The sequence below is a fragment of the Symsagittifera roscoffensis genome, chromosome 1 (genome assembly GCF_963678635.1).
Source record: "Symsagittifera roscoffensis chromosome 1, txSymRosc1.1, whole genome shotgun sequence".
Lineage (NCBI taxonomy): Eukaryota > Metazoa > Xenacoelomorpha > Acoela > Convolutidae > Symsagittifera > Symsagittifera roscoffensis.
Window position 1 is genome coordinate 60243660 of NC_087062.1, and position 12233 is coordinate 60255892.

The 12233-nt window shown below is 35.6% G+C and overlaps 1 protein-coding gene across 2 annotated transcripts in view; it reads right to left on the bottom strand.

Moving 5' to 3' along the window:
• The window catches only part of LOC134846666 (uncharacterized), a 214954-nt gene that overhangs the window by 15644 nt on the left and 187077 nt on the right, over positions 1 to 12233 (bottom strand). For both annotated transcript variants that reach the window (XM_063864053.1, XM_063864060.1), the window contains 5 exons: positions 8000 to 8172; positions 7504 to 7612; positions 5793 to 5849; positions 4848 to 4968; positions 4263 to 4411 (listed from right to left, as the gene is read on the bottom strand). In XM_063864053.1, coding sequence (XP_063720123.1) covers positions 4263 to 4411; positions 4848 to 4968; positions 5793 to 5849; positions 7504 to 7612; positions 8000 to 8172 — 609 coding nt within the window. The remainder of the gene's footprint in view (positions 1 to 4262; positions 4412 to 4847; positions 4969 to 5792; positions 5850 to 7503; positions 7613 to 7999; positions 8173 to 12233) is intronic.

Here is a 12233-nt window from a genome sequence, read left to right on the forward strand (position 1 = left end):
AAATTTTGAGCTATGAGGTTCTGAAATTGTAAGATTTTTATCCTTTCGAAAGGACGAAAGGAAAATATAAAAAGTCAGTGGTAGTAAATTAACAAATTACAGAATTATATCAAAAACACTTGCAACTACGACAAAATATGCTTCCAGCACAAAAAATTCCGTGATGTGGCACCAAAGCCAACGAAATATAATCAGACAAGCGATAGACCGACAATTTGTTTGAGACAGAATTTTCAGTTCGAAAAAAAAGACGTGGCTGGATTCGAACCTAGGCCCTTTGCCGTCCCAGGCGTCGTCGCTACTTCTTGGACAAGTGCGCAGAAAATTCCATGAAAAAGTTAAAAATTGATAGCGTAATTAAAACCGTGAACGTAATTAAAACAAATAATCATGTGTACCCGAATTAAAACATAACAAACAATTGAAAAAAATTTAAAGGCTTAAATATCAAAACGTTTTTTTTCGTAACTAAGAAAAAAATTTCTAACTTAATCATACTATTCCAATAACGAAAGATGGGGCTTTTATGCAACTTTTCGTTCGACCGCGGGGCCAACAAAAAAGGAATTGATATGCAGGTTTTTTGTTTCTGGTCACATTTGAAAAAAAACACATTGCACACTACGACGCCAAGCTCTGGTACGAGTTGTTCTGAAAATTAAAAAAAAACACAATTTTTCTCATTAGGGGGACAATTTTTTGAAATATTTTGAATTCCGAATTACAAACAAAAAAATTTGATTAGATAAAAACAATTGACAGCCCACGAGCTTTCTTTGAGGTAGTCTAATTTTGTCGAACAAACACTAACACTCTAAACCATAGTTTTTTGCCACTTTGTTAGAAGGCCGAAACAAAAGTCAAACACAGCCGAAACATGAAAATAATTTTAACATTTTCCCTTCACCGGTTTACGATAATATACTGTGCTCATTCAATCAATAGTTTGCCAATCAGTTCACTAAAAAATCGAGAATTGGGAACTGGATTTTTTAAATGAAAAACTGAAACAAAAACTGCACTTACTTAGAATGACCGTCTCTTTAGATTTACCAGCTTAGAATGACAATTTAGAACGACGGTCCCGTTTATTTAGCGTACATTTTCCCTCAAAATTAGTATAACAGTGCCAAAAGCGTCTTCAGAAAAAGTTTTGATTTCCTGGTCGTGAAAACGGATGGCATAAAATTGTACCTTTTCATTCGTTTACATTTAATTATTGCAAAAATGAAATAAAACCAAAATAAAACATTACATACATTACAAACAAGTTTAATTTTAAGACAGCTTATAATATCAAACCGTTTTTCCTTGTTTTTAAAAAGAACTTATAGCTTAATCATGTGATTCGAATAACAAAGGGTGGAGGTTCAATGTTATTATCCATTCGACCGCGGGGTCCAAAAAACAATTGATATCCGGAATTTCGTTAAAAGTTAAATTTGAAAGTAGCAAATTATTGCACATCATGAAGCCAAGCTCGGGAACGTTCAGGGGCGGATTTAGAGGGGGGGGGGGGGGGGGGAGGGCGGACGCCCTTCTCCTCAGGGAATCGACCACATGCCGACCCAGAGTGTCCCTCTTTGTACTATTTTGAGATTTCCCTTTTTGGCTGACTGACCCTTAAATTTTTCTAAAGGCGCCTTAGGCGCCAAAATATACTAAATTTGAGGGGGGAGCGCGCGCCGAAAAAACGCGATTTTTTGGTCAAAATTTTCAAAAAAAATGCCTAAAAAGCCTTTTTTTCAAAAATTTGCATGCGGCGCAGAAAGTTTGGTCTTCATAGCGATTTGGGAGAGCTCAGAAGATCTTTTTGGTTGATCTAAAAAAAAGTCGACAAATTTTTCGAAAACTTTTTGAACATCCCCCCCTCGAGAAAATCCTAGATCCGCCCCTGGGTACTTTAGTAATGGTTTCGATTTATTTGCCAGTTGATATCGCAGTTTAGCTAAGGTCAGTTAATTCATGTTCAAAGACATCTGCGGCAGCCAGCAAGAAGAAGCGGATTCCAGTGACAAGTTGCGGAAGCCAGAGAAAAACAGAGACAGTATACTGCGGATCCAGCGACATTTAAAGGAATTCGCTTCAACTGAGAACACGCGTTTATCGCAGAATTGCATAACAACAAATAAATGATCAAAAAAAGCATGTTTCCGGATTCCGGCTGCAAGAGTCTCCTACAGAAGCTGCTTGTAATAAAACCGAGATTGACTTCGTAGAAAATAGCGAGAGGAAGGCGACCAACACTTCATCAATACTGGTTGCCAGATTTTTCAAAAACATCTTTTTCTGTATTTATTCAAGTACACTAACTTACCTACGGATTTCTATTAAATCGATCTAGAGGCGCCTTTGGCGTCAATATACACTAATTTTGAAAATTTAAAACTTGCCGGAAAAAGTGTTTCAAGACGAAACCTTCCAAAAGTTTTAAAGAAGATTTTTGTGCATTATTAGGAAGATAAAATTATATTTACAATAAAATAAGAAACAAAGTAGAACTAAAGTATTAAAAGGACGTCATCGAATTCAGTGTGATCGAGTTGGTCTGAAAACTGAAAAAAAAAACTTTCTCGATCTTCAGGTTTCACAAAAATAAAGGTTTTACACAGAGGCAAAGGTGCGCTTCGCAAATATTTGCGAGAACACGACCAAAAAGCAGCTCTATCAAACGAAATAAGAAAAAATAGAATTAAGCCTCAAATTAGCAAAAACAAGGCTACGTGTAGGATTCGAATCTGCGGCCTACTGCAATCAAGAGATTTTAAGTCTCACTTATTATTCACTCAGCCACGCAAGCTTAACAACCGACAAACACTTGTCACGAATTGAGCAGCTACATATGCAAATAACTTGTCAAAGCCAATCAGCAAAAAACGCACCAAATAAAAATCGACTCATTTTTGCATGTAATAATTTGGAATATTACAAACTGAAGGCATCCTTACTGTTAATGCATGTAACTAATCGCAAAGCATAAAACTACATTATGTATAATTTATGCATTTCGAAAAACTACGAGATATACTGAGTTAGAAAACTTCTGAAATCGAGTTTTCAAAATTGTTATGTTGTTTGAAACAAATCAATTTTTTCGGTTCACTTAATAAATTAAAAATGCATCAGCTGTGTTCACTTATTAGGATTCGAATATCAAACCACATGCTATCAAAAAGCTTCGTACTAATACACTCGCTTCGTAAGTGCAACACAGAGGCAAAGTTGCATCGCATACACAAGCAAAAATATGACCGATAATTCTACTGGGAAAAACTGAATGAGTGAAATTTTGAGTCTAAAAAATTTCCTAAGGGACACACGCCAATTATGAGTCTAGATAATTGCTAAGTGATGCAAGCCAATTATGACGCATTAGCAGCAACAATCAATTAGTAAAAAAAAGAAATTTTACCAACTAACATGCCTCAGTTTATAGAGCGGACGCATTCTAACTAGTATACAAAAAATTTCATTGAAAACATCCGACCCTGTCTAGGTTCGAACCCTCTTATTTTGTTGCTAGTCTCCTTCCCTACCTCTACGCTACAGACTCATGATACATTGAAGCCAAAGTGCTATTTGTAATTTAATAGTCTGGGTTAATATCCTTAGCATTGGCTGTACTTAATAGCTGGATCAAAATGAACACTTTCAAAGTGAGCATTTTGTCGCAACAATTGCATCGCTACAATATTTGCGACTTAGGTTGGAAAAAAAAGAAGTTCATAGTATAACACAAGCTATGCTTGTTTAAATATAATAGAACAATTGACCCTCGACGAGCTTTCTTTGAGGCAGTCTAAAACTGTCGAACACACACTCTAAATGATGGTTTTTGCCACTTTCTTAGAAGGACGAAACAAAAATCAAGAATCTGAAAAAAAAACTAAATTTTTTCTTTTCACCGGTTTGAAACAATGTATTTTATAAATTCAATCAATAGTTTGCCAATCAGTTTAGTCCAAAAACCGAAAATAATGAACTGGAAGTTTTGACTAAGAAAAACGCGTTTATTTAGCGTACATTCTCCCTCAAAATTAGTATGTGTAAGTTTCTTTCAGTCGTGGAAATGGATGCCGTAAAATTGTACGAGAGGATGTTCGTAGTACTTCGGTCGTCGTAGGGTCGTTGCCCGAGAAACGCTCAAAATCAAAGTTTTTATTTTTTTTTTAGCTTTTAAATAGTTTCTCAGTTCGAAACATTCTGTTTATTTTGATCAGAAACTGACTCCTCTTGCTATTGGATTGGATTGTAATTTGCACCTGAGTTTGGTGGTTGTTATTGAGTGCGGCTTTGAGCATGTGTTGAGTCCAGCTAGTCTGAGTAGAGGTGTCTACTGCCTTGCACTGTTCTTTCTGAGATCTCAGAACCATGTTCACACTGATAAGCACCACGCTGTCTTCCCATACATCTACGGAAAAAATATAACGAAAGAAACACTTATGTTTTCTTCAATGGTATAACGGGCGCATTTTGGAGCAGGCAAAAACTCGTAACAAGCGACAATTCGAAACAGTATATTCAGCGGAGAAAATTGATTGACGCGCATTTTTCCTCTCGTGCCAGATGTAAGCGCACCGGAGCAAGCGTATTCTACTTGCCAATGCCTTGCTACGATTTGTCCCCTGTTACGAATTTTCGCCCTACCATACGCCCACGTACCCATATGCAGCTATATGGCCGCCTTGAAAACTGAGATCATCTAATATTGAGAAAAATAAAATAGCTCACAAACAACTCTCTATAGTTTAACGATAGTAATGTGCTTTCAAGTACAATTACAAACCTGTTCAAACTTTTGAAAAGTGTTTAATGATAACATCAGATAGAATTAAGAAAAAAGCTACCATGAGCGAGTAAGGCTAGAGCAGCAGACATCTTGATGACGTCATCAGAAGAAGACTGCAGAGAGTGTCTCAGTTTTGAGTTGATACTCTCACTGTTCTCCATGTTCAGGCCCTGCAGAGCCTAAACACGAGGTAATATCTGCGAGACCCGTCCTCAAAATTCCTCACTTTGAATTTCCGGCTCATAAAGGATATCATTAACAACCTCGCAATTCAAGTTTGGGTTTTTGGCCAGTTCCAATATTTTTGAGTGTTGTTCCGACCACCAAAAGTGGGGAGGAACTTTGTATTCGGGTGTATTTTAGTTTTCTTCTTTTTTCCACTCAAAATCAGGTACCACAAATAATCATCGGAGAGAATTGAGTGATATATCAAATTGAAACCCTTTCAGCTGTAATTTGAACGAAAATTAAAAATTTCAATTTTTTCCGTCTAACTCAATCGAATAGTGCGAGCGAGCAGGCTTATAATAGTTAGTTTTAAACTTTCAATACAAACTATTACTTAGTTTTATTTAAGTAAAATTAGTTACCGAGAATTCTTTTAGCGCCTTCTTGGGAATAAACGTTTAAGAACGAATAAAAAAACCTGCAAAAATTTGGAAATTTTCAAAAATGTTTTTTTTTAATTTTTAGAATTTGGTATTTTTTTATGCGAAAAGCTGTTCTCAAATGTCTCTAATTTTTTCAACTATTGAATTTTTGGGCTTTTGTTCAGATTCTTTCATCACACCAAAAACAAAAGAGGACTCAATTTGCAAAAAAATATATGTTTTTTTTTTAAATATGGTCGGATCATTCAGTGCTACGTGCACAGCAACCGGCTAATCTTATTAACTATTGAACTTGATCACTATCGCACCATATACCATTGGGGAATTTTAAAATTTACTTCGTAAAAGGTTCCATTGAAGGATTTCTAAATATACTTATATCATCTATATACCTTGAGAGATTCGATTCTGCGTCCATGGGAGCTACTGTCAAGTCCGTTGAGGATCTCCTAAATTAGATGCGACCATCAAGACTTCAACTAGATACAGCCAAGAAATTTTAGCTAATCATTATATATTATTTTAAACAGCCAGATCACGCTAGCTATACCAGTCAAAAAATGGCATCTTCAATATCTTCAATAATAACAGTATCTCACACAGAATTTATAACATTACAGAGGCGAGTTGCCGCTAATTGTAAAGCGATAAACTTCTTTGCTAGCAGACAAAACTGAAACAACAATCATCTCGACGAAAAAAATGTCGAAATAATCGCGACAAAAAAATTTAAAAATTTGTCACGAATGATCAATTTGACGAAAACACACACAGCAATACGATCGGCGACGTAGAAAAATTTCCAGCGAGCAGGGCATCGAAGCCATTAAAATTCGAATAAACTCCCTTTGAGCCAAAAACAAAATTATTGTCATGAAAAATATTGAGCTATGAGGTTCTGAAATTGGAAGATTTTTATCCTTTCTGTCATTCAGATTTGTGCACGGGCGGGGGCGAAAAGTTTGAGTTTCCTTTTATACGACGCAAAATTAGGCTACTAAGCTGTTTAGACAATAACAGAAACCATTTAGACCGAAAAAAACTTTTCAGCGAAAAAAGCACAAAAGGAAAATATACAAAGTCAGTGGTAGTTAATTTACGAATTACAGAATTAAATCAAAAACACTTGCAATTACGACAAAAACTGCTTCCAGCACATTAAAATTCCGTGATGTGGCACCTAAGCCGACGAAATATAATCAGACAAACGATAGGCCGACAATTTGTTTGAAACAGAATTTTCAGTTAGAAAAAAAAAGACCTGGCTGGATTCGAACCTAGGCCCTTTGCCGTCCCAGGCGTCGTCGCTAGTTCTTGGACAAGTGCGCAGAAAATTCCATGAAAAAGTTAACAATTGTTAGCGTAATTAAAACCGTGAACGTAATTAAAACAAATAATCATGTGTCTTTTTGTTCCGACTTTTGGAGAAAGTGACAGAATATTTGTGCTCGGGAAGGTTTTGTTTCTCCAGACATTTTCGACTTTTAACTATCAATATTGACGGAACTTTTTTATGTCATCCAAAAAGTAATATTGTCTCGAGCTCAAACTTAAACAGATATTTCACCTGTGATCATTTTTTGCAAAGATAATAAGGTTTGAAAGTGGCCAAGTTGAGATATTTAACACGCATTATATTTCGTGCTATTAACGCGTAAGCGGAGATTTAATCCGTCTTAGAAATCTTTCCAAATTAAAAAGAGGTATGCTAGATGTTCTATGTAATACTTTGCTGAAATGGGGAAGATATCAATCACTATGTATTTTTTCAACGTGTCAAATAATGATTTTAAAAAACTTCATATCAAAAATTTTTCCATTTCTTCGAAAATTTCATCACTATTTCAAGTTGAACTTTACATAGACGTTCAAGCGCAGTCGCTACAAAGAGAGTCTGCGCTGATACGAGCAGTCTTGTATAGTTATAAATAAAAGTTAAAAGCGGTTCTGGAAGACTCCGGGCTTTTCCCGCCACTTGGGGCTTTTCTTTTTGGATGTTAATTTGAGACGAAAATGAAGTTCATTAAAAACTTATCATTGAGATAAAAAAACTAAAATTAATAAACCTGCAAAATTAATTTACTTTCTCTAAAATTAATTTACCTGCAGAACTGGTTGATGTACGTCCACATCAAATTGTCTGGGCTTTCTGGTGCGTTTGGGCATAACAGACCACTCTTTCATTTCTACTCCATCAAACGATGGCCGCACCCTAGATGGACAATGTCAGCTTAGACAACCTCGAGTCGTTAAAAATTTGATAAAAATAATTCCGTTAATTGAAGGAACAAATTTTGTGTCGCGCTTCCACCCAAACCTTAAGCCCGCATCTCATGCCAGAGATGAGAGATGGGCAAAGATCGGAGAGAGATGGGAGCATAAACATTCCTGCAGTAGCTTCAACTTTCTGATGAAATAGATGACAACAAAATCAGTGGGTCAACATTTTATCAATCACCACCAAGCTCTCAATCGCATCCTTGTGCGTTCAAAAACGTTCAAATTTGACATCACAAACCATTTTCAGCCTATTGAAGTAACAATTGTAAAAAAAGATGAGGGCTGAAAAAATCCAGTTGTTCAATAGAAAAGCGCGTACGTGGAGAGCGAGCTGCTATATTGAACCATTTTGGTGGGGGGTCGGAACAGTCTGAGCTCTGTCTCTTTGTACAGCTTCTGCTGATTCACCACTTTAGGCTGAGGGTACAACACGCCGATGTCTTTGTCTCCCACCCAATCCGAGGGCTTCCTTGGACACACTTCGTTGCGTTTCTGAACAAAGAAAATCTCGATTCGTTTCAGACATAAGGAGACCGTAAAATGAATATTAAAACTCTGATTTAATGTTTTTTTTGTTAAACTGGTTGTTCTGCAAACTTGATTCAGTATTTAACAGCTTACTTAGCCAATAAAATTAGAATAAACCAATTTAAAATTTAAAACATAAAAACTATATCCGGAATCTAATCAGCAAAATAATCAGTTTTAGTCTACGCTCGATGCATAGGTGGAAAAAAATTCTCGTATTAAAAACTTTTTTAGAGTGACTGTTAACCTATTAAATTCAAAGAAAGTCGAAACAAAGAAACCGAAAGAAATTTGACTACTCTGACGTTCGGAGATAATCCAAAATAGTTCAAAAAATCATTCCTTAATTGAATTATCGGTAATCAAAATAAATTGGGCGGATTATTTTAAATATAAAACATTTCGAGGTCCGGTATTCACATTTGAAAAAAATGATTAGCGATCTTTTTTGCGTACTTGTTTGAAAATTGCCAGGTTGGAATAATTAATGTGCGCCATAATTCCAGTGATCTATGCACTCAACTAAGTGCTTTATGCCAGCAGCGTGCAAAACCGGTATAAATAATGATTAAAAATTGATTCAGTCATGCTAAAGTCCTAAAAACTCTAACTGCCCTTTAGCTTTTTTGAAGTTTCGCTCCCCACACGATAGTTGCCCCATATAGCTTGAACTACTTTCAATCAAGGTTAACGTTCGGAGCAGATTAACTCATCATCTACGCTTAACATATAAGAGAAGGATATCCGGTTAATGTGCAACTAGCACAGAATGTTCCGACCACCAGTTATAGTAAAATAAGCAAAATGGAAAACAATTTTTGTAAAAAAATGAGTGGAAATACAAAAACAAATCCAAAAAATTCAAAAATTTGTCCAAACATTTTTGCAGTCTTTTGAATTTTGATATTTTTGTTTCCAAAAAGACACTAAAACACTCAAAAAAAAATCTTTAGTCGGAAAAATAACAGTCAAATTAAGTACGCTTTAATTAAGCAATTGTAAGCTTTTATGGTGTAAAAATAAATTATTGTAAGCCTGCTTGCTCACTCGAAATTAAAATCAAACATTTCAAACCGGTTTTTCTCAACACCGGGAAAGTTTTTTGAAAATTTTTAAGGTCGTTCGAAAGGGCTTCAAAATGATATATCACTCAATTCTCTCCGATAATTATTTGTCGAAGCTGATTTTGCGTGGAAAACAAGAAAAGAGAAAAAACTAAAGCACACTCGAATACAAAGTTCCTCTCCATTTTTCAAATGGTCGAAACAATGAGAAAAGGAAAAAAGGATTTTGGTCTGCCTACAGTTGTTTTAAAATAAAAATGGTTTTTTAAAAGACATGTCTTTGTTCTTAAATTCAATGCGCAACATATCGGTGTTAGTGTAGAAAAACACACTCTTGAGTCCAAAAAGTCACGCCTTCGATGACTGAAAAAAAAACCGCACTTCAAGAAGTTCACTTTAACAACTTTTGAACCTCCATTAGTTATCAAAAAATCTCAGATGATAATTGTTTTGATTTTGAACTTCAATTATCAAGTAATTTACAGGAAAAAAAACAAGAGCAAAAAAACCCTCATTTTCGTCGTAAATCAAAACAACAAGAATTTGGATCTACTTAACAATTGCCCCCCCCCCTTTTTTAAGAAAGGGGGGCAATTGTTAAGTAGATTAAAATAACGCATTTTCGACCAATCAGATTGCAGCAAAATTCGAACTTTAAATAAAAAGCTCTAATGCTATTTACTGCTTTTACTAAGAGTGGCAATTCTTAAGTAGATACCAAAGGGAGGCCGATTGTTAAGTAGATCCAATCCTTTTTCAAAGTATCAATCGGTTTTCAATCAAATAACACGAATATAGGTTCTTCTTAGATGATATGTGCAGTAGTGCTATGTTTCCTATTTTTAACTGCTATTTTGATTTTTGATTTCTTTTTAAACGTTATCTTTCCGGGATTAAAACTTTTAATTCTTTTTATCAACCTGTCTCAATATCAATCATCAAAAATGCTAAGATAGCGATAAAGACGACTGCTACTGTTAGTTTCTAACAAACAATTTTCAAATTCAAAATAAACAAGACTGCTCGTATCAGGGCGAAGCCCTGAATGTTCCGACTGCCTTTTAATGTTTCAGGAGCAGTGATAACGTATAAAAATAAAATAAAATAAGAATGAAAATTTTTTTAAACAAAAATTTGAAATTTTTATGAAAATCATCCCCCACACGCCATATAAAGTACAAAAGGATAGATTTCGTTCCTTGAAACAAACCAATTATGGCAAATAGGCTTCTTTCAACCAATTTGGAACGATTTCTAAGACGGATTAAATCTCCGCTTACGCGTTAATAGTGCGAAATATATCGCGCGTTAATTGTCCCAAATTGGTCAAAATGGCAACTTTTAAACCCTCATAACTTCACGAAAAATGATCACACGTGAAATATCTTTTCAAATTTCAGCTCAAGACAACAATAGCTTTCGAATGAGATAAAAAAATTCCGTCAAAAATGGCTAGTTAAAAAGTCGAAATTTGTCTGAAGAAAAAAAAAACCCGCCCGAGCACAAATATTCCGTTACTTTCGTATCGAAAGTCGGAACAACAAGACTGCTCGTATCAGGGCGAAGCCCTGAATGTTCCGACTGCCTTTTAAGGTTTTATGGAGCAGTAATAACATTAAAAAATTAAATGTAAGAAAAAATAAAATGAAATTTTTTTTTCTAAAATTTGATTTTTTTTTGTGAAAATCATCCCCCCACACACCACACAAAGTATAAAAGGATAGATTTCGCTCCGTGTAACAAATCAATTATGGCAAATAAGCTTCTTTCAACCAATTTGGAACGATTTTAAGACGGATTAATTCTCCGCTCACGCGTTATTAGTGCGAAATATATATCGCGCGTTAATTGTCCCAAATTGGCCAAAATGGCAAACTTTAAACCCCCATAACTTTACGAAAAATGATCACAGGTGAAATTTCTTTTATTTGAGCTCAGGACAACAATACCTTTCGAATGATATAAAAAAATTCCGTCAAAAATGGCTACTTAAAAAGTCGAAATTTGTCTGAAGAAAAAAAAACCCACCCCGAGCACAAATATTCCGTTACTTTCGTATCGAAAGTCGGAACAACAACATTTGCTGTACTTTAAAGATTTGAATTTGACTTCCCCTTCGAAATTTTATAATAGGATAAGAACTCAACCGCAGCTAATATTGCCAGGAGAGGAACTTTCATCAATTCATTCATCGTCCAATCGCATCATGCACAGTTACGCAATATCAGATTAACTGCATACTAATCAATATAAATTCAATTTGTCTTGACAACCCGCGAATAGTCACCGCTAGACGTGCGTGATGATACCAGAGCATTATGCTTAGCCGTGGAGGAGAGTCGGCGAACCAAAATGAACAATTTTCTCTTGGGAAAGATAAAAAGAGAGAAGAGGAAAGGGTCTGGGGGAAGCAGAGCGAGTAATAATGATGAAGATGAGAGAGGGTGGGTGGGGGGGGGGGGGTTGTGATTGATAGCACGGCAATGCGATCAATATAAACATAAATATTCGGCGGCGGAGGAAGAAAAGCCATCATGTTTCTATTTATTTTTCTATTCTTTCCACCTTCCTTGCCATACTTCCGCTCAACATTGTCTGCTTGTTCATTCCTCAGCAGCAGTAGCCCAATTGACTTGGTCGAGCCAAATCAGTTACCCTCAAATTTAGCTCAGCATAGAGACAGAAGCAGCACTCCATTCATATTGCCCCAATTCTCCCATATTTCATCCTTAATTTGCCAAAGATGAGGTTACGCTTCAATTGATATATTATACGACGCATTGCCGTGCCCGCCAAGTACAACACATAAAAGAGGAAGCAACTACCAACATGCTACTAGCATTTTGCCATTCAAATAATTTTTCCGTTGCTTTTTCCATTAGGCCATTCGACCACCAAGAGAACAAATAAACAGTATATGTAGCAAACAGTTCATGAAATATTGACCGCGCCTCTCTTACT